Below are 27,321 nucleotides of genomic sequence, written 5' to 3'. Positions count from 1 at the left end.
GAATCACATATGTAATAATAAAAAGGCTCCGTGCGTTTATCTTTGTGTGTGTGTGGACGTGTTCATGCAGAGGTGACTGTGGTTGCAGCAGGACATCCTCCTCTTCCTCCCTCCCCCCTCCCTCTGTGCGCAGTTTTGCTGCAGCCCGGTGCGACCACGACCAGCTGCAAACATCAATGAGTCCCTGGCTGCACCGTTAAACCCCAAACCACAGGCCGCTGCTACAGGTAAAAAAAAATAAAAAAAAACACGAGTAGGCTTTGGAGAGAGTTGGTAAGGCTTTCGTTTTAGCTGTTGAACCGGCTCGTAGTTCATTTAAGGTCCCGGTGTTAACCTCTCGTGGTAACAGCAGCTAACGCCTGCTGGCCGCGTTAGCATGCTAGTTAGCTGTTAGCAACGCTAGCACTAAACAAACACTTTTATTGGATTTAACGCTACGTAACGCAGTGTGACCAAGCTGAGTTTAAGGCACAACTTAACAATTCACTTTGAGATGTCTGCTCGGCGTCTTTCTGGATGTTCGTGGCAGCAAATGTAGTAAAAACTCGCTGTGTCTGAATGTTTTTAGTTGGAGAGGAACACAGACATTCACTGTTAGTTGTCTCCAGCAGCAGCCGACACCGCTGTGAGAGTGTCGCTAAAAGAGCTTAAAAAAACTGAATTAAACCTGGTTTGTGATGATCAGCGCCAGGTTTCGTTTTGATGCATTGTGTTTTCAGAGGGTTTCCCACGAGGAAACGCGAGATGCTCAGTTCGGTTTTGAACCTGGAAACGAGGTCGACAAAGCGATGCCACCTAGTAGCCTGTCACACTGTTACCACAACAAATGTGAATAACAAATTAGTATAAAACTAACTGCACACGTTTTGTCTACGGATGGGAATAAGGTCCCCAAATCAATTTAATGGTTATTAAATTCTATAGTTAACTCGTTGAATCTGGTCTGAATCCCATTGTTAGTGCACTACTTCCATTATTAGATTTTGCAGATTTAACAAAGTGCTACTTCTACTGTTATAACTGACCTTGTTTGGTCACCTGGACTAACTTTGTACCAAAATGGTTCTTCATTGTTCTGCTGGGGCTAATGCATGCATGCCAGGTAAATGTAAATGATTATCTCTGACATCTTGTCATCTGTTATTCATTGCAAGTGTCATTTGAAGTTTTGTAGCTGTTGCGATACACACGAGCATCGGCCATCTGATCTCGCCATGTCTACATGCTGTTTTTTTGATCCGTGTCCGAGTTTTAACCCCCAGGAGTTTTTTTTTTTTTTTTTTGAGTTAGTATTAATTTCTGTCTACTGCTGAGGCTCAAATTCCTGTTAACTTTGTTAGAGAAATGAAACTTGGCACACTAACTGGAAATGGTGTGCAAAGGTTTTCACAAATAATGTGACAGCAAATGGCCAGATGGTGGCCCTCATGTTAAGACCCCAAAATGTAATTTTGTAAGTGCTGCACCCTCCACATAATTTATATGTACCCTCCACCCTCTTGGACCATACAAGTCCAGCATCGTTGATTTGTGCCATTTTGAACCATTGGTAATAATTGACGAAACAATATTTGTGTCTCATTATTGTAACAGGCTTATCAAAAATGCATAAAGCTTTTTGATATCTAGTATCCAATATATTGATGAACAAAATAAATGTGTCTGTGGACATAAAGGGATATGAACCCAGTCATCAGCCAACAGGCAGGATATGTCCACATATGTACACCTGTAACGTCTGCAGGTGACTGATTTAAACAAATATAGTATATAACCCAGGAAGAATATATTCATGTAGCACAATGTAACACAACCAGTGTCTGACTTATTCTGTATCTAAAACTTTGTTACAACTCATGACTGTTTTTTGTCTGTTTGCTTTCCACAGGTGACATTGAAGTGAGACGATCCTCATCTGTTCCCTCTGTAATTTGGTTCTGACCAAGTGTGCATTCTTCTACAAATGGATAATGGAGACTGGGGCCATAGGGTAAGAGGTGCTTGGAAATGGAGATGTTTATGGTTTAAAAAGAAAATGTTTTAATGTTAAATTTATTCTTAGTTTACATTCAGCTGAAGCTAATGCAGTTTATTACTAGGTAATGTATGAAACTACAGTGTTTAATGCGTTAATATAGCTCGGCGAGTCTAATGAATTGGACACCGAGTGTATATGTACTTCCTACTTCTCACACTTGCCTACTACAACAGTATGCAAAACTAACTTGCCATAACTAAACAAACGTTCCTTGTTGCCCTAGATGAGTACTCCTGTTACCTTGAACGTGGGAGGCCACCTGTACACCACCAGTTTATCTACCCTGCAGCGCTATCCAGACTCCATGCTGGGCGCCATGTTTCGGGGAGACTTCCCCACGACTCGCGATTCCCAAGGCAATTATTTCATCGATCGCGATGGAACGCTTTTCCGGTACATCCTGAACTTCCTGAGAACGTCGGAGCTTACACTTCCCCTGGACTTCACAGAGACGGACCTCCTGAGGAAAGAGGCAGACTTCTACCAGATCGAACCTTTGATCCAGTGCCTTAACGACCCCAAGCCTCTGTACCCTCCCGATATCTTCGAGCAGGTCGTGGAGCTGTCTAGCACTCGAAAACTGTCAAAGTACTCAAACCCGGTCGCTGTCATCATCACGCAGCTGACCATCACTACGAAAGTTCACGCCCTCCTAGAAGGCATTTCCAACAACTTCACCAAGTGGAACAAACACATGATGGACACCAGAGATTGCCAGGTGTCGTTCACCTTTGGACCATGTGACTATCATCAAGAGGTGTCCCTAAGGGTGCACCTCATGGACTACATAATGAAGCAAGGCTTCACCATAAGGAACACACGTGTGCACCACATGAGTGAGCGCGCAAACGAGAACACTGTGGAGCATCACTGGACTTTCTGTAGACCAGCCCATAAAGTTGAGGACTGAACTCCGTCATTTTCTGTTGGACTTGTCTTCGTGTTACACAAAGAACAAAGCTGACCTCTGTTTTATCAATGTATCACTAATAATGTAGATTTTATTGTAGTAACGTGCACAAAGCTCAAAGTCCAGATGGCAAAAAAAAAAATAATAATAATGTGAATTCATGATTTATTCACATCTTATCCATGCTGCCACCACATATTTGGCTCTTCTTAAAAGAGGAATAGTCTTTGGTTGTATGGTTTACAAATCCATAACAGCATTTCTTATGAAACAGAAAGGACAGAAGATTATGATTTAGTTTACGTACGGAACCTGTATTACCACAATTATGCTGAAATGGATGTTAAAGCATTTTTATGGGAGTAAGTGAGACTAAGTGTGGCTAAAAAAGGTCAGTAATAAAGTGATTGTAGCAGCAATATAAATTTCAGCAACAATTTGTAGGAAAAAAGGAAGAGACGGCAAAAGCTCTCTTGCTTAAATGTACAGATTCATTTTGGATCTGAGACGCTGTACAAAGAACTTTCTTTCGGACTCCTCCTTTTTTATAATAATAACTTATAATTACCTTTAGCCAAATAGCTTTCTGCTAAGTTTATGGTAGAAAATTAGTCTCTTACGACTCTATTATCCCCTTGTATGGTACTATTTCTGAAGCCCCTCTGTAGCTGTTGCATGTGTCTGAACGTCTTGTGTATGTATACTGTATGTATCTGCTGACAGTACTGTTACAGTTTAGAGTTCATATCGAATGTGATGTGTTTGGTCATCTCAGCCAAAATAAACCGTCTGTGTATTTCATTTCGTTACTTTTGCTTCATGGTGGAACTTCAAACTCGGATATGTGTGAACCCAGCTTGGGCAGTGTTTCAACTTTTCTTGATCAAAGCTCCTTACAGTCACTTACAGGTTCACTATAAATGTTAAAGCAACAGGACATCATTTATCGAACTCATCTGTAGCAATGATTTATTTGAAGAATACATTTTAACATTAGGTGGAATTGTTGAAAAATACATGCTGAATCTGATTTTTTGTAAATGCTGTTGCGTTTTTTTTCCATCATTCATTGGACAAGAACACTGTAAAATACACTAGACCACACTGTCACATAAACTTGGTGCTATTTTTTATCAACCTCAAAAATAAATATATCAATTCACAGAAGTTGTTATCGTTTAAAGTATCCAACAATATTTTATATTGATTCAGTGAGAGATACATTCTTGTTCATAGGCTGTGAATGCACAGAATAGATTTTTGGCTTGAGTCGCTGGCGTTCATAAACTACATCTCTCAACTATCTGCTTAAAGAACCTATCTCCATATTTGACAGTTTTTGTGGATTGAAGTGCTATTAGCAGAGGCTGCCACCAAAGAAGCCACATTTATGGAATTCATATTATTTAATGAAAATTCAACCCCTCTGATCGCTAACGGGTAATTAATTGACAATTGTTTTGTATGTAAGTGTGAACAATTTTTAGTAGCTGTCTCTTTTTACACCAATAGTATCAGTATCTGTCCACAATTTAAAACAGATTCAGTTAATAGATCATGTTAATTTATACTTTTCAATATCAATCTGGGACATTTTTAAAGAAACAGAAATAATTATTCTCAAATATTGTTTTTAAATTCGAATAATTATATTCAAAAAATATTTTTGAAATACAATTGTTAACATACAATTATCTCATTAATGTGTACACAGAACACGTAACGACGTTTTATTACTTTTAAGTCAGAATTCGGCTATTTTAAATCACGTTTATCGCAACACAACCGGATGTTACGACACTTCCGGGGTGCGCTCGTTTTCCTTGCAAACAAAACGCTTCCTCCTGTTTGTCTTCGAATTTGTTTGAACTCCGCCCGCTTGGTTTGGGCCTTGTCACAAAACGACCGAACCCTCTCGCCTCTCATAACATGCACAGAGGACATGTTGAAGGTCCGTCCGAGCTACTTTTGGTAACTTACCTGGAGACTCTCCCTCGGTGTTGCACTACCAGACACCTTTGTATGCCCGTTAGCCGCGATGTTTTACCGCAGTAAAACCGTCAAAGGTTTGTTGAGCTTGGTCCCGGGGAAACGTCGTTTCGGGGTGTACAGGTTCCTTCCCATCTTTTTTTGCATCGGCGGAGTCATGGAGTGGATCATGATCAACGTGAGGATAGGATCCGAGACTTTCTGTGAGTGTGAACCAGCTCATATTCAGCAGTAATTAAAAGTATAAACGTAACCATTGTGGCCACTGTTGGTCTGTTACTGCTGTCATCTGGAAACGTGGAAAAGCAGGCCGTGCTCACATGCTTCACAGCTGTAATTCTGACAGGACAAAATAGCTCAATATACAATTTCAGTTTAATTGTATTTTTTGTTGAAGTATCACACTGAATAAACTGCAAGCAGCTGATGCTGTTTCTAACGATTTAATCCTAAGTCTGGACATATTTTAAACATATTCATCATATTTTTAATTAAGTACGTTCATGGCAGTATGAGTTTAAAATATTCAAATTAAAAGCCCTCACTATCTAAAATTACCACTTTCAGTTTGTTTCGTGGTTCTTTACTATGTTATTTGGTCTGTAATTTTAGTATCTGGGAATATTTTTATTATTTTGACATATATATGTATATATAGTATAAATTAATAATAAAAAAAGAATAATAATGTTGAATGAAGAAATGAAGAAAACACAGATAGATGGGTCAAATGTGAATACATATGAATGTCCAATAGTAACATATTGTTAGCCTAATAGCATAATTGCCAATGTCATTTTTTGACTTACTGTGGTAAAAATAAATAAAATACCACTATCCTTGCTAATTTTTTTCTTGTTTTCCAAAAACGTTCCGATACGACATAGGCAATTACGCTATTTTTAAAACGCTAAGTTGACCATTTTTTGCTTCCCAGTCATCTTATGTTGTTACATTTTTGAGTGACGAATGCTAAAGCGGGGTTTTCATTTAATTTAAGTCAGTTTGTTTGCAGTTGTTGATTAGTATTAATTAGTTTGTATGTAAAATCCAGGTCTTTAAAGTTACTGTAAATTCTTGCTTTAAAAATCTACAGAGGACACGGCGTTAAAAGGTTCTGCTCTGAGGCCAAACGCAGTTCTTGACTTTGTCACTTTGTTGTTATTGATATGCCTGCAGCTGGAAACCTGGAGAGAACAGCCCCTCCAAAATCTGAAAATAAAAGGGACCCTTGTGTGTTTTTACTGTCATCCAACCCGTTCCCCATAATTCCAGATGTGCTCAAATGTGCTGTTTCAGGAGAGCTAAAGGGACTCGAAATCCATGTGTCAAAAAAGGAGAAAAAAAAATTCCACCCAGCCCATTTTATCCTGTAATATTGTGCAGCCATTTGGGAATACGGAGAAATGTTTTTCTCTGCAGTGAACAGACTCTCATTCATTGTTTCATTCCTTAGCTTGGCAGCCGTCTCCTTCTTACATTTCATCTGTTGTAGCTTCAAAACCATTTCATATTTTTCTGATTTGCAAACAGGATAAGTCCAGGATAAGTAATAGATTTGTTTTTTGACGTTTTTACTAGTCGTAGCGAGCTTTGTTAACAGCAGTTAAGTTCTGTCAGTGGTTAGCAACGTTAGTAAATCACATGTTTTCCCTGCTTCAAATCAACACGTGAAACCATCTGAGGAAAACATCTGTTGTACGTGCTTTCTCATTTTCACACTGTCATGGCCACTTGAATTCATCAGAGCCGCTGGTAATGGTTTTTCATTAATGTTGTAACGTCTGTGCTTTTCCTGGCAAGCGTCAGCCATCCAGAATGTATTTTCAGTAGTCCGCCGTATGTCCTTTTTTTTTTTTTTAATTGTTTTACCAGTGCAGCTCTAAGTGAAACCACATTTTGGTCTCTTTTGTCATTTCCAGATGATGTCTACCGAAGAAAGCGTTCAGAACGGGAGTACCAGCAGAAGATCGCAGATGGTTTGATAGTTCTAAATGAGCCAAGTGAAAGAGGGTCGAGTTAAATGTGGACGTCGTGTGCCGTCCAAGGACTCGCTGTTGGACTCGCTCCCCCTTACTGGGTTACAAAAAACTGTATCTCAATTATGAACACTATGAAGAACTCCAGAGGGAAAATGGAGAAGTCACTTCCAGCATGCAGGTTTTTATTATTTCAACCGTCTTCGGTTAAAGAAGCATCAGCAGCGCAGCAGTGATAACACAACTCATGTGAGATCGAGGGTTAAAATAAACGCAACAAAGGTTTAATTTTGTTCGTGAAAACCATGTTAAAAGTCTCCCTATTGATTTGACAACAAGTTTGTGTTGCTGAATTATATAAAAGAAAAACATTGCAAAGCACCATCACAGCCGTATTATAATGAAAGAAATGACAAAACTTATATGTATTTATAGACAGTTTGGAGGTTTTTGCACAGATGTGTTACATAGAGGGAGATATTGATGTGAGGAAACAAACAACGTGAAATAAAAGTGTTTTTAGTGAGATCTTCCTGTTATATGATTACTGCTGTTAACTTTTTTAACTGTGAAGGTAGATGATTATATAAAATGTTGCTTAAGAACTTTAATCTGCTTCATGTATTATCATTTTTCTGTGTACTCAATGACGAAACCAAACAATTCCTGTGAAACTAACCAAACTTACTTCAGCCAAGAGCATGTTTTTTTTTTGTTTGTTTTTTCGTAGTTCAGTAGTACCAGCCAATAGGGAGATACTCCAGACAGATGAAGCTGTTGGGGTACTGCGACAGCTTGACGGGGTTCCCGTCCAGTCTCACCTCACCCATGTTGGTCCGGATGTAGTGGCTGGTGTTCCCTTTGCAGAACGTCTCATCTGTTATTTTTGAAATCTTGTTGTTCTGCAGGAGATCAATGCAAGAACCCTGATTGCAGATTTGATCCACCGTATAAACCGTTGCGAATTAATGATGAACTTACATGCAGGTGCACAACTTGTAGAGACTCTGGGAGTTGGGGCACCGCCGTCAGCTCGTTGTTTCCGAGGTAAAGGTAGGCCAGTTTGGTGAGCTTCTGCAACGAGCAAAAAAGAGAGACCTCTATTTGACACCTGTAACGTGCACCGTGCAAATCATTTCTGGAAGTTTACCCTGAGAACTAATGTGTCAGCTTACTTTAAAAGCAGTGGACTTAACACCCTGGGTTTTAAGCTTGTTAAAGTTGGCATTGAAAGAAACCAGCTTGTTGGGCAGCATCGGAAGTTTAGTCAGCCTGTTCTCTGCAAGAGTGAGCTCCTCCAGATTGGAAAGTTTCGAAAAAGCTCCATCTTCTATCTCGGAGATGAGATTCCCAGTCAGGTCGATTCTTCTCAAAGTTTCTGGAGGAAAAAAAACAGTACTGTTGGAGAAAGCTTGAAGAAGAAATCTCTGAAGAGCAGGACAATTCCGATACTGTGATGTCTGCACTTTACCCGTCTCTGCGAAGTCATTGTTTCTTATCTTTTTGATTTTGTTGAAACGTGCATAGAGATATGCCGTTTCCTTAGGCAGCGTTGGGACTGCTGACATGTCGGGGGACACATCCTCACAGTAAACGGATCCGCTCAGGCAGACGCACATTAGACATGTTGGCAACTCTGAAAAAAAAAAAAAAAATACACAGTTTGTCCTCGTCCCAGCAAAGTGACAGCAGCTTAAAACGCTGCAAACAAAGTTGAGAGGAGGACACTTGATCGGACCCTTTATTACATAATATGGGTTTAGTTAAATTCACAAAAAAAGTGGAGGAATGCTTCAGCAAGTGTTGCATAATCAGCTTTGAAACAGTTGTTGAAAACTATCTGTGAAATAAATCTTACCGTCAGTTTTCGGGATGGGTGTTGGTATCATATTTGTATTTCTCTACAAAGAAAAGAAATTTCTTTTATCTATTTTCCTTTTTCTCTCAGCTCGGACCATAATGCACATATTCCATCCACTCTTTGAGACAGTGTTTAAACCCCAGCAAAGATTTTCTTACCCTGACTTTTCTCGCTTCCATGTATTCATCCTTCGCAGCCGAACACAGTATCCATGGGAGCAGAACAGATGTGAAAATTAAAATCCTTATTTGCATCATGGTGGCTGGTGAGAGAAGAGAGTGCTGTCTGCTAGGCTGGGATCTGAGGTACATGTGAGCAGGAAAATTTTCCATCCAGTTTTTATTAAGCTGCCAATGTACTGCTGAGTAAGAAAAGGAAATGAGCTTTAACTCAATCCGTGCTGTGGATTTGTGTCACATTAAATGGTCTTCTGGGCACTTCATAATGTGGTTTGTCCAACAGATGACTAGGAAGGTGTTGGTGGGTTAAAGTCATGATTGAAATTATTATAGAGCAATTATACCATCGTAGACCTCCGCTTTTCACTGTTAACTTCACTGACAAAAGAATGTTATTACTGGAAAAAAATATGGTGGCGCTGACTTTGAGTTATTAATGTGAATTTAAGAAACGACACTCAAGTGGAAAGAGAAAACTTTTATATTTTGAAGGACAGACATTTTGCTGTTTTCAAAGTAGTCCTCAACAAAAGAAAAGTGTTTTGACCAGTGTTACTTCTCCCGAATCTATCTTTAATTCATCTACTGTTGGTTCATCTGAAAATCTGGCTTTCGGGTGCCAGACCTGTGAGCAGGATTTGTCACACCACCTCCAAATTTGGCCGGACCTCAGGGACGTTCCAGATTCTTCTTGGGGGTGTGGCTGTACGCCCACACTTAAAGCAGGCCACTTGCTTGCGGTTGGATCACTCAGGACACATGTTAATACCAGATCTGAACGGGACCACGGTTCTGATCCTACAGGCAGCCAGAAAACAACTGTTGTGGTAAACTCGGAGCTTTAATGAGTTTGTCACTAATGAGTTCTGGTCGCTTGCTTTAAAAATAAGGGTAGCAGATTCCATTTGCCTGAATTATGATGGACTTTACTCGATTCAGTCTGCTGGATGGTTGAAAATGATCAGACAATAGCTGAACACGTGTACTTATCTACTTTAAATCACAGGGGCTGAAGCATATGTGAAGTGTCCACGCTTTAAAAAAGGGCACGGTTCTCTACAAAGATGTAGCACAAAAAATATCCACGTACAGCCATGCGATCAGAAAATATAGAAATTGTCATAAGGTCTAGAAACTATTCACTGATCAGCTGTTGGATAGAACGGGACTGGCTTTCATCCAGCTTCTCTGATATGAGATTTCTTGTTTTGTTTTTTTATTTCAACATTTTTTGTTTAACTTTCCCCCCACAAATCAGATAACTGAGTTTCAGCCTGCTCAAACTACTTGAAGACTCTGCAGTGCTCTATGAATGTTTCACAGTTTCCAGACGTCCTGTACTATCCTGTATTAACGCAAATGCGAAGGAATCTTTGGGAAAATATCTTATGCAGTACTTTAATTTTTCTGTCACTTTTGCTGGAACCGGTCCACCAGACTCTGATGAACATATTTGAAGTGTTGAGGTCCTTGAGCAAAACCTTGACCTTGACCTTTGACCTTGCTGTGTAAGACAGAAAGCAAAAGTAGCAGTGACATGCAGAAGATCACTTAATCCCTAATAGCATGCATTTACACGATTATGACCAAATATGAGTCTCCTATTTTCCGTGGCGATAATTTTGTGTAGTTATGTAAGATGTTGAAATGGTTAAGGCAGCTCTCCTGTTAATATTGGCTCCTCTGCTACTGCACAGTCTTTCAAAAAAAAAAAAAAAAAAAAAAAAATGTGTGCAGCGTTTACTCAACACCGGAAGTCACATCTTATCCCGTGATATTGCCAGACGAGAAATAACAGTGTATATGTAAATATAAAGCAACAATGTTTGGTTAAGTTTGAATTAAAACAATCCAATGTGAGCTCCTCGATCGGAATAAAAAGGCAAATGTCGGGTTAAAACCATATTAACCGTGTTAGTTTGAAAAAAATATGTCGTATACGCATAAAGTGAGCCTCATCTTGAGAAAACCGTATTTTAAATTGGGCTATAATGATTATATTTTGCTCGCGAGCAGAGGTTGCATTACGTAAGGCAGATGTGTGGTGCAAAAAAGAGGAAACAGAAGTGCCAATGTAGCGGAAGTGGTACTGCCCTGAACGATACGCCGAGCGAGACGGAGGACGGAGACTGAATCGTCCAGAGAGAGAAAAAAAGAAGGATTAAAAGTCACCGATATTGTAAGTGTTATAACCACACGCGTATGAATACCACGCGAATACTAGGTTTTCGTTCGCAGCTCAATGTTAGAATGGCTGTTTTGTCGTGTCCGGATGAATCCTGTTGAGAAGCCATCATAACGGATCCAGCTAGCTAGGTTGGTGAAAGGCTAGCTTAGCTCGCCCGTTAGCATTAGCGCTTAGCCAGTTAGCATTAGCTACTAGTCCGTTAGCATTAGCTGCTAGCCCATTAGCTTCTAGCCAGTTAGCATTAGCTGCTAGCCAGAGAGCTAACTGACGGTCGGGCTCCATGACACTTTGTTCTGACGGGCTCGGCAGCCTGGGCGGGCGGGCCGATGTACAGCTGCTGAAAATGAATTAAATGCAAAATGAATACCCTGCAATACAAGATTTCGTTTAATGTGGATTGCACTAAAATGACAATTTTTGATTACCAACGCCGTAACCGTGTTTTTATTTATTTATTTATTTCAAATCAAAGTCGGCCGTCGCTTTCGCTGGCCTAGCGTTACCGTTAGATTGAGGCGATGGGTAATTGGTCGACGGCAGCTAGTCTGCTAACTGGTGGTCGCACCACTCGCTTTGCCTTATTACCAATACGGCAGATTCGCACCCAAAACGCTACTTAATCTAGTCCGGTGACGGGTGTAGGTGGAAACATCATCTGATTTTGGGTAGGTTAATTCGCTCTGAACAAGCTAATCTTGACATCGGCTAGCAACTGTATCAGTCCGCTAGCTGCTTTCAGCTAGCTACGTTGACCCGGGAAGGCTTCGGCTCTTGTAGCAAGTGTCGGCGGAAGACGGTAAACGATCCCGTAAAACACCTGCACACGTCTAAATTTTTCAAAATGGGGGTAGCTAAAGCTATCGACGAGCTGGATCCAGCCCAACCGGACAATATTGGTTTGGCGCTAATAGGAGGAGACGGGCTGAAGAACGCTAGCTAGCACTTAGCCTTAGCAAGTGATGTGTGTGGTTGACCCACTTGCCAATGGGCCCAGTTCACAAAGCTTATCCTCACTTTCCAGTGAATGCAATAGCTGCCTTGTTTAAAAGAACATGTCTGGTGAAGTCAGTTGGGTTTACATGGATTCAAAGTACACATAGATATTTGGTGAATGGATAATGTGAGAAGTAATAAAACATTCTTCATTGTCTTCATTGGTCAATTACACATAACCATGTGTGACACTGTATTTTCTCTTTCTCAGTCTAGAAAATGGATAAGAGCGACCTGGTACAGAAGGCCAAGCTTGCCGAGCAGGCTGAGCGCTACGATGACATGGCCGCAGCCATGAAGTCGGTGACGGAGCAAGGTGGAGAGCTGTCAAATGAGGAGCGCAACCTTCTCTCTGTTGCCTACAAGAATGTGGTAGGGGCACGCCGCTCATCCTGGCGTGTTATCTCCAGCATTGAGCAGAAGACCGAGGGTAACGACAAAAAACAGCAGATGGCACGCGAATACCGGGAGAAGATAGAATCTGAGCTGCAGGAAATCTGCCATGATGTGCTCGTAAGAGTTTCTCATTTTTCCAGAGCTTAAAAAACGTGATTTGTTATATTTTGAAGATGGTGCTTGAGTGCGATATGCCAAGGTTAAGACTTAAGACTAAAAAAAAGTTGTTATTGTTTTCAGGGGCTACTGGACAACTTTCTCATTGCCAATGCGACTTCTGCTGAAAGCAAGGTGTTCTATCTGAAAATGAAAGGCGACTATTATAGATACCTGTCTGAGGTTGCATCTGGGGATACTAAGAAGGGTAAGTGAGAATGCAATTTACATTAAAACTGTTCTTAAGGCTTCTTTATGCAATATTTATGTAACAAGGCATCTAAAATAACTGGAGGCCATGACACCAAGACTACATCATACTCACCACTTTCATTCATTTTCCTTTCCAGTAGCAGCAGGCACATTTTTTTTCTTACTTTGTTAGCAAAACAAACATAAAAAAATGATTTACAGACTGCTTGTAGTAAACCACATGTCAGGTAAACACTTAGTTAGAGAACGCATTGAAGCGTGCCATCCAAACTGCTGGTTATTTCTCCCCAGGGATTTTTTTGGAGACTAAAACTGAATTAAAAGGAGAGAGTATTCCAGTCTTACATTTACTGAGTTACGCAAACATGTGTCAAAATTGTTGCTAGTTTTGTTCATTTTCTGTTGAGCTGTTAATGGGCGACAGTTTTTCACATTTGCCTTTTTAATTTAGGTGATAAGCTGCATGTCTGTGTTGATAGAGGCACTGCCCCCAAGTGGCCAAAGATTAATGATTAATTTTAAAATCGTGAATGATTGTATTTATTTTATTTTATTTTTTACCTTCTTGTCCCTAAACAGATACAGTGGAGAATTCCCAGCAGGCGTATCAGCAAGCTTTCGACATTAGCAAGGGGGAGATGCAGCCAACACACCCTATCAGGCTTGGCCTGGCTCTCAACTTCTCAGTCTTCTATTATGAAATCCTCAACAACCCGGACAAGGCCTGCAGCCTGGCTAAGACGGTACGAGCAGAAACCAGAAGCAGGCTTGGCTTTGACACAAACAGTCATCACCAAATAAAAAAAATAAATAAATACACTTTTGAGCATTTGTTTAATCTTAATCTCTACATGGCAGCGGCAAGAGGATACTGTGAGATTGTTCAACTTTAAATGAGTTGTGTCTTGTGTTTTTTTTTTTTCCTCCAGGCATTCGATGAAGCCATCGCCGAACTTGACACTTTGAACGAGGATTCTTACAAAGACAGCACCCTGATCATGCAACTACTAAGGGACAACCTGACTGTGAGTGTTAAGATGCACATTGTTTGGACTCCTGATCGATCCTGATTTGTTCTTCACAGCGAGCTCTAACGTTTTGTTTTCTTCCTCTGTTCCCAGCTGTGGACATCAGAAAGCCAGGCAGATGAGGGAGAGACCGGAGACGGGGAAAACTAATGGAATTGCACTGTTAATCCACCTACACTCTTATCTTAAACACAGACAGCTTATATACATCCCCCTCCACTCCATCAGCCCCTCCCACTTCTGTATGACAAGCAGCCTGAATTGCTCCTGACCAACTAGTTTACCCCTCTCAGTTCACTGTGAGGTGACAGGGTAATTTTCAGTTGTTAGCAGATTCAGTCACTTTGTGGAAACATGTTGTATTGATTAGTGAGTCCATGTTGCTGTTGTTTTTGTTGGCTTTGTGTGTAGGTTTGTATGTAGTGCGTGAGCAAGTGCGAATGGTTGTGAAAGATTGTGCGTATGGTCTGGGGGGGAGGGGGGTGTTGTGAATTTTAATCGTCCTTCCAAATTCCCTTGTCCCAGCTAGTTTGTTGTGCATTTTTCATCCCTCTTTTGTTACTTTTCTTATTTGTGATTCCTCATGATATTACTGGTTTTATTGTATGGTAATTAAACTGGCAGTTGATTTCCACCAAACACTGTGACGGTAGGCGCTCCATTTACTTCACAACCCCAAAAAAACAGTTCTGTGTTTGAAACTTCCAGACACACAAATGTTCGAATAACTGCAATTCTGCTGTGGGCTCATACAGAAAGGAGGCAGGCTGTATTGTGACACTGACATCTTGGTGTAATGCTCCTTGATCATGTTCACAAATTCACAGTTTTAAGGGACCCCTTAAATTGTCATGTTAAATTTCTTCAGACATTTGACATTCCACATCATTAGGCTTTCGGAAAAAGGCAAGTGCGCCTTTTTGTTTTTTGAAGTATGGATTGTCATTGTAGTTTTACTCACTGTGCTGCTTGACCTCAGTACAATGAAAACTTTATGTGCGTAAATGTGGTTTCATGTATTTTGCAAGATTGACTATCATCTGTATGTAAAACCTAAAGTAACCTTTTATTGATGTTAATTGAAAATGTCTTACCACACTGTATCAACCCTGCTTGCAAAATATTCCTCTTAAAGCGGTTGTTTTATCCCCCCAAAAAGTTTTCGTGCCTGGCTTTCTCTTGCAGCCTTTTTATTTTATTTTTTATATATATACATATATATATGTGTGTGTGTATATATATATATATATATGTATATGGGTGGCAGCATTCGCTTGTTGTTTGAAATCTCAGAGAACGAGTTAGACCACACAAAAAAACTGCTAAATGGTTTTTCTTTTATTTTTAAACCCACATGCGTCACTCTGCTGTTGAACATAGCCGGTGAGAATGATCGCCTCAAAATGTCAGGTGTGTTTTGAAGGTGGAGAAACCCATTTCATCACTTTGGAAAGAAGCTCAGTGTCACAATACCATTTATCACCACTACATTCCACATTATTGTAGTTGAAGACACCATTCCACATTATAGCTGACGGTCTGTTTACTCTGACAATGCTCCAATGAATTGAAATAACTTTTCTGTTTGAAAAAAAAATCATGTCAGTTTATTATTATGCTTGATGAAAATGCAGTTAGTGAATGTGGAACGAAGCCTGTCTGTATATCAGGTATCTACTTGCTTTGTTTTTACTGACAAGTCTTATGGCTAAAAATTTGCTTCTGTAACAGTCTATTACCCAGTGCACACACGTGGTTGTGAAAATTTAGAGTAGCTATAAAAAGCAGTGACGAAGTGGAGATAAACAATGGTTGGTGTAATTCTAGCTTTGTGTTTATGTATCTTAAAACCATTCTAGTTTCACTATACATGTAAGAAATAGGAAAAGTGTCAAAGACCATTCAGTGAAATAAAGTTTCGTTTAAGATAACAGGCAAATTACGTCTTCATTTCTGCTCCTCAAGGAGTGCTTTAGTATAAAACGATTCATTAACTTTCGCCTCTTGCTCGCCTTTTATTGTATTGGCGTAGATACATTTAAATTTAGCCCTTGATATTGAGGACTAGTTTTAGCCGCGGAGGGTGACGTCCGCGTGATGCCTCGCATCTTAATTGAGATGCTGTCGCGCGGAGGAGCGGTGCAGGTGTTCCACGGTGATAATTAAATCAAAACAACCTCCCGCCCACGTGGAAAACGTGCTCACAATCGGCTGCACTGAAAAACCACTAAGTCCTCGCTATAAACGTAAGTTTATTCTGTCAACTTGAACGATTCCTGCACCTCGAAATATTCGGTTCATCTGTAGCACAGATGAGCTGAGTCTGCAGTTTAGCATAAACTAAAGCGGCAAAATAAGCTAATGAGCTAATCTGATGGTGTTTTGGCAACAAGTCATTTTGATATTTTTTGGAACCAAACACATTTTCCTAGCTTCATATCGTTTTTGTCAAAGCTGTGTCACGATTCAAGAAATGGATGATAAAAATGGGGTGACTTAATTTTGTTTTGCCATGCATGTAGTAGGATTGTAGGACGTAATGTTTTTGAATACAAACCCGAGTGCCTGCATACATCAATGCATCAATGCAAAATGTAAAGCTAACATCAATGGATCCCTACAGTGAAGCGATTTTCTTGTGTTTTGATTTAAATGTGTTGCGGATTTGGTTTATTTTATTATACAGAGAGGTATTTCTGTCATTTAGTCTGTCTTTGGACCTTTTTATATAAATGCATGTAAATAAATGTAATATTTCTCATGCACTCCGGATATGTGCAGGACTATTGGCAATGAAAAATGATCCAGTTGCCACTTGAATGCATCTGTTGTATTCAGTCAGATCTCGAAGAGAGACATACACCAATTAGACATAACATTATGACCACCTTCCTAATGTTGTGTAGGTCTCTCTTATGACTCCAAAATAGTTTCGACTCATCAGAGAATGGACATTGGGTCTTCTGAGGGTGTCCCTTGGTGTCTGGAAATAGCATGTTGTTAGTGGGGGCTTTTGGGTCCTGTGGAGTAAGGGGAGGGGCCTCTGTTGATCATCCCACAGACACTTGATCAGTTTTGGATCTAGTGAATTTGGAGGCCAGGTCAACACCTTGTGCTGTTTTTTTGAGTTGTTCCTAATTGTTTTTGTCTGTGTTGGGCTGCATCCTGCTGGTGATGACTGCAGCGATCAGGGAGTGTCATTGCTGTGGGGTGGGAGTGTCTGGTCTGGTTTAGGTGGGTGGTACAAGTCTAAGTAACATCCACACAAACACCAGGTCCAAAGGTTTCCCAGCAGAATAATGAATTGTCACAGCATGATCAGTGTTGTCTACTTCTCCTGTCAGCGGTTTAAATGATGCAGCGTGCAGTCAATAAAGAAAGTAATTTCAGAGCAGAAGAAGTTTGCAGTAGTGTTGCAATATATTAAGAGATGCTCCTAATATTTTGTCAGTATTCGTGTGTATCAGTACATCAGTTTAGGATCGACTGGCTGTCACCTGAAACACGTCCATTCATTTTAAGCAGCAAGACATCTCAAAGGTGATTTATATATGAAACAATTACGATTTGAATTGCAGATGAACTGTTGAGTTACATTTCTGTTGTGGTCATAGAGTCAGATGAACAAAAACACAATGCAATACTCATAACTGCTTTCCTCAATCAAGCTGTTGCCCAAGATGAACAGCAGTGGACCAGCATATCCTCTGGCTTCTCTGTATGTCGGGGACTTGCACCCAGACGTTACAGAGGCCATGCTTTATCAGAAGTTTTCTCCCGCTGGACCCATCATGTCAATCCGTGTATGCAGAGACATCATCACCCGCAGATCTCTGGGATATGCCTACATAAACTTCCAGCAACCAGCTGATGGTACAGTACCCACTTTGTTTCCACTAGAACGCCATACAACTCCGAGCTTTGCTGTGCCACTCAAACAGCATATTCGTTGTTATCCAAGGGTGATTGCAAGTGTGGTGGGTGTGCAAGCATGATTTCGCTGAATCAGAAGTAATCTGATTGCTTTCTTTTTTTTTCCATTACACAGCGGAGTGTGCCCTGGATACAATGAACTATGACATCCTCAAGGGTCGGCCGATTCGAATAATGTGGTCTCAGCGTGACCCCGGACTCAGGAAGTCTGGTGTGGGTAACATCTTTATCAAGAACATGGATGAGTCTGTTGACAACAAGGCGCTGTATGATACCTTCTCAGTCTTTGGCAATATTTTGTCCTGCAAGGTAAGTGACCAGCGCTGTGTATTAAGTTATTAGTTCGCAGTTACAGTGTTAGGCCGAAGGTTACTAATGAAGCAGAAGTTGTATATTTTGCATGATGAGTTTTTCTTTGCAGGTTGTTTGTGATGAGAAAGGATCCAAAGGATACGGCTTTGTTCACTTTGAGACTCAGGAGGCGGCAAACCGAGCCATCGTAACCATGAACGGGATGCTACTGAATGACAGGAAAGTGTGAGTGAGCCGAATGTTTTAATACGAACGCGATGGCAAAAACGCTCTATAAGCCGAGTCAAAGGGTAGAGGAGGTTTACATACATTCAGGCTGAAGTATTACTACTTCACAGACTTTCCACACATGTTCAACTATAGTTTTAGCAAGACATTTAGGACTTAATGCATGAAGTCGTTTTTCTGTCAATTCTTTACTGATCGATGATTTAATTTTAACTCATATTTTTATTTCTGTAGGTCAGACATTTCTATTCACCCAATTGGAAAAAGTAATATTGTTGCTTTAGCAGGTTCTGAGTGGATCTTTTTCAAGGTCTACCCACAAATTCAGACTCTTTGTTTGATATCAAGGGTAAATCACAACAATTCAGCCAGTCTTTTGCTCATAAATTGTTCTGTCTCTTAGAAATGAACGTATTTGGCACAAAAAGTATAAATCAGCCCTAGAACAACAGCAAAGAAACTTGTGCAGACACTGGAGGAAACGGGTACAAACTATCTATATCCACAGTAAAACCAGCAAGGAAGAAGCCCCTGCTCCAAAACTACCATTAAAAAAAAACCCAGACTGCCTCTGGTCTCTTCTGGTCTGATGACCAGAACATTGTGGAAGGTTTGCAAGCCAAACATCATACCAACCATGAAGCACGGGGGTTGACAGCATCATGTTGTTGGGGACCTTTGCTGCACTTCAGAAAATAGACGGCGCCATGATGAGGGAGCTTTATGTGGATATGTTGAAGCAACATCTCAAGACATCAGCCTGGAAATTTAGTCGTAAATGAGTCTTCCAATTGGACAGTGATCTTAACCAAAACTCTGGCAAGATGACAAGGACAAGAATGTTGAGGTATTGGAGGTGCCACCACAGTCCTGACCTCAGTTTAACTGGCACACCAATAATTCAAAACATCAGTGGATTTTCTCACAAGTCCTCAACGTTGACAATGAGAACCGAGTCAAACAGAAATGTTATGCATTTGTGTGTCTTTATTCAGGAAAATGAACCATTTGTACCTGTATGTGTACGGTGGTAGAATAAGTGAACCCTTATTTTCAATATCTGTGTTCCCTTCTGCAGCAACAACGACAAATGTCTCTGGTAACTTTCTGTAGATGATTTCTTCATGTTTTTTTTTCTTCCTTTTTTTTTGCTCAGTAGAAAGACAGGAACACAGTTGGTATCTGGTATTGCCAACTTAAAGGCCCGTTTCCTGGGAAAAAAATCTCAGTTCTTCTCGCATAGGTCAGTGGATAAGTAGGACCAGTATGTAGGTTTCATGTCTTTGTGTGTGTTGTAGTGTGAGGGATATAAACAGGCAGCTGTAAGTTATCAAGTCTGTGCAGTGCAGCTTTTCCCTACCTTAATGTTTGTGTTCTTGATATCTGTCTATATCAATTGCCAAACACATTTTCCACAGGGGCTTCCTTTCTTTAATCCCTTCAGTTGTTCATTTTATTTAATTCTTTCTGCAGCTTTGTTGGACACTTTAAGTCTCGCAAAGAAAGAGAGGTAGAGTTTGGCTGCAAAGCCATGAAGTTTACCAACGTCTACATCAAAAACTTTGGTGAAGACTACACCGACGAGAAGCTCAAGGAAGTCTTTTCTGTGTTCGGTAAGAAATTTGTGGTTTGGATTGTTTTTGTTGCTCTCGCTGGGTAAACATCTCTTTATGAATGCATCGGCAGAGCGGTCAGTTATGATATCACGGACTGGTTTGTGCTCTCAGGGAGGACTCTGAGTGTCCGGGTGATGAAGGACGAGAAGGGACGCTCCCGAGGATTTGGCTTTGTGAACTACGCTCACCATGAAGAAGCTCAGAAGGTAGTTTGTGCCGAGTTGATACAGTCCATCGCTCTGGCTTTTAGACAAGACTGGCGATTTAATGATGAAGTCAGTCAATAAATGTTTTGTTTTTTTCCTCTCGTTCTGTGAGAGGACGATGATCTTTAAGCTGCACATGGCACGAGTCTGTAAAAGAACAGAGCACAGTGAAAGGAGTTGACACCTCGCTGGGAGAATTTCAGCTAACGGTTCTCTGCGGCTGCTGCTTTTTGTTCCGTTGCAACTGCAGTATTTCAAAATGATCTGCTGTCAAAACACGAATAACCGTTGTAATGTTTGCAAATGCGTTTTTGATTTACTGTTGGGTGCTTTAAGTGTGAATATGCTGACAGAGCTAGGAAGTGTTGCGTAACTTCACTTTGCTTGGTTGCCTCTTGGTTAAATCTTCAAGATTGCCACTTGAAGGGTTCGTTTAAAGGTTTAAGGAGTGCAGATACATGCTGAAGACACAGGAAAGCATTAGCATCTCAAATATTCCATCACCTTGTTGTTCAGGTTCAAATTTCAGGAGTGGATTATGATGCGGGATTACTGCATGGTTTTTAATGATGAATAAAAAACAAACTGCAGAAGGAAATTATGAGCTGTTCAGAGCTGTTAGTTTTAATATCAAAAATCATTGAGGACAGTTTTCAAAACGTCAAAACCGTGACATTAATGATGGATCATTATCGTCATTATAATTACTTTGTCATTCTAATTTCGTAACATCTTCACCCTGGTTTCCTCAGGCTGTTGCTGAAATGAACGGAAAGGACCTCAATGGCAAAATCCTCTACGTAGGACGGGCTCAGAAGCGTCTAGAGCGCCAAGGAGAGCTGAAGCGCAAGTTTGACCAGATCAAGCAGGACCGCATCCAGCGCTATCAGGTGCTGCTGCCTTGCATATACCAGGACAATGACACTCACGGTTCCTTTTTTCTTAGAATCGTTTAAATGACTTAGACTTGAATGATCCACAAGGGAAATTACTTGGTCACGGTAGCTTAGTTGTAGATAAAAGTAACACTCTTAAAAACCACAAGTAAAAAGGAAGATAAAGTAATATTAGATTATGAACAAATGTACAGAAGTAGTTGGCAGAACAGTGTCCAAGGTGATCCAGTTGTTTGGTCAGTTGCATAGCAACAGTGGCAGGGATCGTGACGCATGGTGTCTCCTTGTCCGCTGAGGAGCATGTCTCCAGAAAAGCAAGGACAAGTTAGACAACAAAAAAAAAAACAAGCAATAACACAATAAGAATAACCTTTAATCACAAAAGCTACTGGCGACATGCGTTTTAAATGTTCAAAAGTGTTTTCAATGAAGGCAGGCTTATGGATGTGTTTTATTTCTATAGGGGTTAATATAAGGTAATATAACATGCTCATCCATGCCCTGGATGTAGAGATACTGGCATGTCTCTGAAATCTATCCCCTTAAAAAAGTATGTTAAAAACTTGTTGGGTGTTTAGTACTCACCCAAAATCCCTCCTACTGAACTACCTGGTGGATATTATGAGTCAAACACTGACGTTTTTGTGTGAATACAGATGCATATATTATCATGGAAGGAAAAAAGACATGACTGCAGGAAATTTTGAGTGTCTGTCGTCGTGCTGACTCATAATTAGAAACACGCTGACTGGTATTGTTATATTAATTGGAAATAATGGTCAGGATGGGATCCTAAATGCATCCCACTGCAGGAGTTCTGTGAATGAACCAATAAGGATTAACTCTGTAAAAGCAAAGAACCATCAACTTTTAAAGATAAATCTGGACATGTCTTTGTTGCATGGAGTCAGATTTGTGTCCATTCATGGCTTGTCTCTCCATCCGTCCTATCCACATTCAGCTCTAAGAGCTGGATGCTCCACTCTGATTAAGGACTGGATCCTAAAAGCTTGATAGAAGAATTCACATAGAACTTGGATCTAAAATGACAGGACTTTTGTTATGGGTATTTTATGCAGTTAATCTCACTCTGAGTAGATTGTTATGCTGGAAAAACTGCTGGAAACGTGTGTTTATGCCGAGATGCTCGTCTACACTGTTGGGAGCATGAACTTAGGATTTCTTGCTCTTTCTGATTCTAGGGGGTCAATTTGTACGTGAAGAACTTGGACGATACCATAGATGATGAGAGACTTCGGAAGGAGTTTTCACCTTATGGCACCATCACCAGTGCAAAGGTAAGGTCATGCTCAATACGGTTATAAGTCAAAGGTATTTTCCCATTGAACCAATTCTCATGGGTGGTCACATGAGGCATATTTGATCAGATCGTATTAGTCTGATACTAACGTCAATGATGGCGTCAGGGCCTTTTGAAGCAGCTTTAAACAAGGTGTATGTTATCGTTTGTTTCCTGTAGGTGATGACGGACGGATCCCAAAGCAAAGGCTTTGGCTTCGTCTGTTTTTCTTCTCCCGAGGAAGCAACAAAAGCGGTGACCGAAATGAACGGGAGGATCGTTGCGACCAAGCCGCTGTATGTGGCCCTGGCTCAGCGGAGGGAGGAGCGTAAGGCCATTCTTACTAATAAGTACATGCAGAGACTGGCTAGTCTGAGAACCATGGTCCCTCCAATCGAGTCATACCAGCAGTCTGGATACTACATGACTGTCCCACAGGTATGGACGCTTCAATGGTGACAGAACACATAACTCTTACAGCTTATTGTAGCAAACTACTGTTAAGTACCAACTGCTCCACTTGGAGTGTGAAGACCAGTTTGATATTTTAGGCAGGCTCGTCTTTCTCTCACTCGTTCAAAGGGCTGATCGGAGTTAAATGATGATGGTACCTGGTGATACCTGTAGTTTTTGGTGGTATTTGGTTATTGGCTTGTCAACAACTGTGTCTGAAGTTGGAGATGTGCAGCTCATCATCTAACAGCTCAATGTGGTCGATCCTTGTATTAAGTTAACTGATGCACACACACATTTTGTGTATGCTTCATAGTTTCCCAGTTATTGCTTTTATTGTGACGCTACAGCTAAATAAATTGTATAGACACTGCAATACATCCATCACTAAACAATCGGTCACCATTGTGTTAACTCATTTGAATTTTGGGGCTTACTGGTATTTATTTAAGTGACCATCTTTGGGATTGGCGTTATAATATCACAATTGGGGTTTTCTTAGAATGGAGTTCAGCCAATTCATTGAGTGTCCTCTCAAAGACAGTCACGTCTCTAATTGTCTCAGCACTAACTCTACTTCTGTCTGTTGGTTCTGTCCAGCCTCTTTCTTACTTCCTTTCATATCTGCACAGTGATGAAACTGACTCATGAACCATACGCTGTCTTTATTCCCAACCTCACACCTGTGGATTTGCATCTGCCTGCAGTGTCGATTGAATTTGTATTTGTAATTTGCATATATTCAAAATGTGTAATCTGATGTTATGAAGTATAAACTAATATTTGGCCTTCTTGCAGCCTCCCAGTCGTTCGTACTACAACCCCAGTGCTGTCGGCAACATGAGACCAGTCCCTCGTTGGACAGGACAGGCACCGAGACCACAGGGTGAGTGGATCATTCAGTTAACTGTCATGTGCACAGCATAGGAACATGTTTCCCTGTGCAATGAACCGTATCTATCAATATGGTCCAAGAAAGGAAAAGGAGTCATGGGTGGCTGATGCTCACTGTGTGGCCAGATCCAGAGGGACGGACTCTAGATCAGATTGCTTGCATTGCATCGCATGGCTGCAGACCAGTGAGGACATGGGTCAGGCCATGCTGAAAATGCATGGAAACAATTGGCACCTGCTCTGATGTAACGTGTTTTCATACATGTTTACATCGCGAATGTGTGTGTGCTCGCACCTGGGGAACACATGACACCTGGATCCACTACAGGGAGGAGGCAGGCCCGGGGAGGCATTATGATCCTTTGGGCAATGTTCCACTAGGAGGCCTTGTCCTTGTGTTCATGTGGATGTTACTTGGACATGTACCATCTAAGCATTGTTTCAAACCATGTACACCCGTGGCCTCTTTCTGCAAGCAGTGTTCTGTAATGTGTCAGCATGTCGGCCTGGGCTAATAATTCCCCACATCTCAATTGAATTGACTTGCACTTTCTAGAGCTTAAACTAAAACCGTATCTAGCGTCTTCAGAGTCTAGTGTCCATGCCTCATCAGGTTGGGGCCGTCTTGAGGACAGAATAGAGGGCCAGGTGGTCGTTATGTTATGGCTGACCATCTTGTGCACCGAGCATTTTATAAAAGTTGCCCTCTCTGTGTTTTTAGGCCTCTACCCGACCCAGTTTGTCGGTGGCCCTGTTCCCCGACGTGGATCGATCACCACGGTCAAGCAGGCTTCCACCCAGGCTCCACGCATCATAACCTCCACACAAAAGACAAGTAGCGAACTGTGACTGCAGGACACACTCTGTCCCTCTAACGGTGGAAGTGTCTGACAAGTGACGTCTGTCTTTAGATAACATCGGGACCCAGACTGTAGGAGGGCGCACGGACATGATCGGTGTGGTCAGGAGCAACCAGTACAAGTATTCATCTGCAGTGAGGAACCCTCAGCAGGTCGTCGTACCCGCACCCATGATCAGAGTACAGGTACCGTCCTCGTTTCTAACACACACACACACACACAAAAAAACATCACTACAGATGTGGATGTGGTATCATTTCCTACTCCAAAAGAGTTAGTGCCTTTTTACTGCTTTAGCTCATTGTGCAAAATCTGAAAATCAAACGAGTGTAAACACTATCGTTTAAATGCTTTTGTATATACACCGATCAGCCACAACATTAAAACCACCGACAGGAGAAGTAAATATTGATCATCTGGGGACAATTCAGCGTTCTGCTGGGAAACTTTTAGACCCGGTGTTAGTCTGGATGTTACTTATGTACCACCCACCTAGACCAGCCCAGACACCCCCACCACCATAGCAACGACACTCCTTGATGGCAGATTGCAACCTGACACGGGCGTGCACACACAAAAATGGTTTAGGAACAACTCCACTCTGATCTGTGCATATAAAAGAATATTTAAGAGAGCATTTTCGGGGGGGTTTACTGTCTTTGCTCGTTGTCTTCAGGCTGTTCCTGCTCCAGTGATGGAGCCACCACCGCCACCACCACCTCCACCACACATTCAAGGCTCAGAGATGCTCACCGCCTCCATGCTGGCCGCGACCCCACTCATGGATCAGAAACAGCTTCTCGGTCTGGCATCACTCAGTCCCAGCCGTTTGTCCCTTTTGTTATTTTGTTCTATGCAAATTGCGCACACTTGTCGTTACTCCCCCGTCTCTGCCGTGACACACAGGAGAGCGGTTGTATCCGCTCATTCATGAGCTCCACCCCCACCTGGCTGGAAAAATCACCGGGATGCTGCTGGAGATCGACAACTCGGAGCTGCTGCACATGCTGGAGTCGCCCGAGTCTCTGCACTCCAAGGTGCGTTCATGACAAGTCACAATCCGAATCAGAGGAAATGTTCGGCTTCTCAAATTTATTGAATGAAAAGATTGTGCAGTTTGAATCTGAGATATTAGAATAGAATAACATGGTATGGAAACACCAAAAAAACCAACACGACCAGCAAGTGGCGTTGCTTCTATGCTCAATTAGCTGCATTTTAATTAAAACAGAACTCTTCACTTAACTAACTTCAGCCTTTATAAGACTCATCAGAGCCTTCTCATGCATAAACGCCAAATAAAAAAAGTCCAAATAGTGAGAAGTAGTTTCAAAGACTCAAAATATGTAGCTTTAGCTGAGAATCCTCACTGAATCTATGACAACCAACACTGCACTATGGAAACAAATCTGTCTCTTCAGTGGTAGTTTTAACCCACAAACATAAAGTAAATTAAACAAAAAGTGCAATTCAAAAGGATTCAGGTTTACAAAATTAACTTGTCTTCTGTTTACCTCATTACTAGGTAAATACTGAAAACCATTGTACTTTGAAGTATCAACACCTCCCTGCACAAATCCATCTGTGTTGTAGCTGCATTCCCTCCATTGACTGGTTTTCCCACTAAATTAGCACATGTAAACACACTTTCTATGGTGTGAAGTCGCAGGTGCTGCCACCTACTGTTGAGGAGTGTGAATTGATGACACAAGGCCTGTGACCCATCAGTTGAGAATCGCTGTATTACAATACTCGGTCCCATTTCACGCACAAGAGTTGATGAACAAGCTGAATTGTGCTCATGGATTGGGACATTTTACTGATGAGTCTGTTGGACAGGTGGACGAGGCGATCGCTGTCCTGCAGGCTCACCAGGCGAAGGAATGTTCCCCTAAGAAGTGAAGAGCTCTTTCAGGTCAGCAACAACAGACAGATCATCACCACCATTTTTATAGGGTTAGGATTTGATTGTACATCTTTCAGTTGCTATTATTATTTGCTGCAGTTTTTGCATTTTAGGTGACGGCTATTTTGTGAGGAAACTGAACACAGCGCCCCCTGATCCCATATTAACACTAAAGTATGAGCACTTAATCACTGTTGGGTTTTGTTTTCCAGATGTCAACAACTTTCTGGAGGAAACAAAATGAGAAAAGAATATTTTCAGGAAAGAAAAAAAGTTGTGTGGATTAAAAAGATTTAAGAAGTTAAAGCTATTTTGTTGATGCAGTACCTTTTGTTAGAATATAAAGTTTTCCAATATATGCATTAAACCTGCCTTGTGTCATTTTGTTAAACTCAAATGTAAATGCAGACTCTTGAGGGGTTAAAATTGCAGTTCACACATTTCCTGGATATATCATCACCTGACTGGACACTGGAGGGTCTGATTACACAGCACACAGGTTTATATGGTAGTTTTTCCAGTTTAGCAAGAGTGTCAACAAGCAGGAGGTGGGTAAACGTCCCCCAGTGATGTCAGTTAAAATGCTAAATATTAAGTAAACAAGCAACACTGCTAATCTACTGGTCACTAGTCCAACTGATGAATGGTGACAAGGAGACGATTCTACTAAATGACTTGATTCGTATGTTGTTTGCCCATCACCCCTTCTACATTCATTCATTTTCTGTAACCACTGGTCCTCGTAGGGTTACAACCAAGTCTTCAGATGGTGAGAAGAAGCTGGAGA

The 27,321-nt window shown here is 41.1% G+C and overlaps 4 protein-coding genes across 8 annotated transcripts; 3 read left to right on the top strand and 1 right to left on the bottom strand.

Moving 5' to 3' along the window:
• Positions 1-74: 74 nt before the first annotated feature.
• Positions 75-3,757, top strand: kctd6b (potassium channel tetramerization domain containing 6b). The gene is made up of 3 exons (XM_047570391.1): positions 75-227; positions 1,889-1,990; positions 2,262-3,757. Exons 2-3 carry the CDS (start codon positions 1,964-1,966, stop codon positions 2,946-2,948), a joined length of 714 nt encoding a protein of 237 aa, XP_047426347.1. The 5' UTR covers positions 75-227; positions 1,889-1,963; the 3' UTR covers positions 2,949-3,757.
• A 3,323-nt stretch (positions 3,758-7,080) lies between these two features.
• ognb (osteoglycin, paralog b) lies at positions 7,081-9,208 on the bottom strand. Its single transcript, XM_047592762.1, has 6 exons — positions 8,936-9,208; positions 8,775-8,817; positions 8,388-8,552; positions 8,092-8,294; positions 7,898-7,990; positions 7,081-7,818 (listed from the first exon to the last, which is right to left on the bottom strand). Exons 1-6 carry the CDS (start codon positions 9,107-9,109, stop codon positions 7,648-7,650), a joined length of 849 nt encoding a protein of 282 aa, XP_047448718.1. The 5' UTR covers positions 9,110-9,208; the 3' UTR covers positions 7,081-7,647.
• Positions 9,209-10,976: 1,768 nt separating this feature from the next.
• LOC125012681 (14-3-3 protein beta/alpha-1-like) lies at positions 10,977-15,861 on the top strand. Its single transcript, XM_047592775.1, has 6 exons — positions 10,977-11,135; positions 12,349-12,650; positions 12,774-12,897; positions 13,482-13,645; positions 13,832-13,927; positions 14,024-15,861. The coding sequence occupies exons 2-6, from the start codon at positions 12,357-12,359 to the stop codon at positions 14,078-14,080; spliced, it is 735 nt and encodes a 244-aa protein (XP_047448731.1). The 5' UTR covers positions 10,977-11,135; positions 12,349-12,356; the 3' UTR covers positions 14,081-15,861.
• Positions 15,862-15,995: 134 nt separating this feature from the next.
• On the top strand, positions 15,996-26,901 carry pabpc1l (poly(A) binding protein, cytoplasmic 1-like). 5 transcript variants are annotated; one of them, XM_047592670.1, is made up of 18 exons: positions 15,997-16,176; positions 17,398-17,470; positions 17,599-17,803; positions 17,979-18,172; positions 18,285-18,400; positions 19,560-19,646; positions 19,877-20,016; positions 20,131-20,225; positions 20,978-21,115; positions 22,324-22,419; positions 22,602-22,859; positions 23,673-23,760; positions 24,490-24,603; positions 24,680-24,813; positions 25,305-25,431; positions 25,535-25,665; positions 26,468-26,543; positions 26,747-26,901. In XM_047592670.1, the coding sequence occupies exons 3-17, from the start codon at positions 17,611-17,613 to the stop codon at positions 26,528-26,530; spliced, it is 1,974 nt and encodes a 657-aa protein (XP_047448626.1). In that variant the 5' UTR covers positions 15,997-16,176; positions 17,398-17,470; positions 17,599-17,610; the 3' UTR covers positions 26,531-26,543; positions 26,747-26,901. The 5 variants fall into 5 exon arrangements, with proteins under 5 accessions (XP_047448635.1, XP_047448626.1, XP_047448619.1 ...); XM_047592663.1 differs by having other exon boundaries at positions 17,382-17,470; XM_047592679.1 differs by lacking the exon at positions 17,398-17,470 and having other exon boundaries at positions 15,996-16,176; positions 19,563-19,646.
• The last annotated feature ends 420 nt before the right edge of the window (positions 26,902-27,321 follow it).

The sequence above is a fragment of the Mugil cephalus genome, chromosome 1 (assembly GCF_022458985.1).
Source record: "Mugil cephalus isolate CIBA_MC_2020 chromosome 1, CIBA_Mcephalus_1.1, whole genome shotgun sequence".
Lineage (NCBI taxonomy): Eukaryota > Metazoa > Chordata > Actinopteri > Mugiliformes > Mugilidae > Mugil > Mugil cephalus.
This window is presented reverse-complemented; position numbering and strand designations above follow the sequence as displayed.

Bases quoted from the DNA above. Each gene is read 5' to 3' on its own strand.
- pabpc1l (XM_047592655.1), top strand. From the start codon at position 17,611: ATGAACAGCAGTGGACCAGCATATCCTCTGGCTTCTCTGTATGTCGGG. The intron at 18,401-19,559 runs GTGAGTGAGCCG...TTTTTTGCTCAG, and splicing joins CTACTGAATGACAGGAAAGT to TAGAAAGACAGGAACACAGT. The intron at 21,116-22,323 runs GTGCTGCTGCCT...TTCTGATTCTAG, and splicing joins ACCGCATCCAGCGCTATCAG to GGGGTCAATTTGTACGTGAA.
- LOC125012681 (XM_047592775.1), top strand. From the start codon at position 12,357: ATGGATAAGAGCGACCTGGTACAGAAGGCCAAGCTTGCCGAGCAGGCT. The intron at 12,651-12,773 runs GTAAGAGTTTCT...TATTGTTTTCAG, and splicing joins AAATCTGCCATGATGTGCTC to GGGCTACTGGACAACTTTCT. The intron at 13,646-13,831 runs GTACGAGCAGAA...TTTTTCCTCCAG, and splicing joins CCTGCAGCCTGGCTAAGACG to GCATTCGATGAAGCCATCGC.
- kctd6b (XM_047570391.1), top strand. From the start codon at position 1,964: ATGGATAATGGAGACTGGGGCCATAGG. The intron at 1,991-2,261 runs GTAAGAGGTGCT...TTGTTGCCCTAG, and splicing joins ATGGAGACTGGGGCCATAGG to ATGAGTACTCCTGTTACCTT.
- ognb (XM_047592762.1), bottom strand. From the start codon at position 9,109: ATGGAAAATTTTCCTGCTCACATGTACCTCAGATCCCAGCCTAGCAGA. The intron at 8,295-8,387 runs GTAAAGTGCAGA...TTTTTCCTCCAG, and splicing joins CAATGACTTCGCAGAGACGG to AAACTTTGAGAAGAATCGAC. The intron at 7,991-8,091 runs GTAAGCTGACAC...TGCTCGTTGCAG, and splicing joins TTAAGTCCACTGCTTTTAAA to AAGCTCACCAAACTGGCCTA.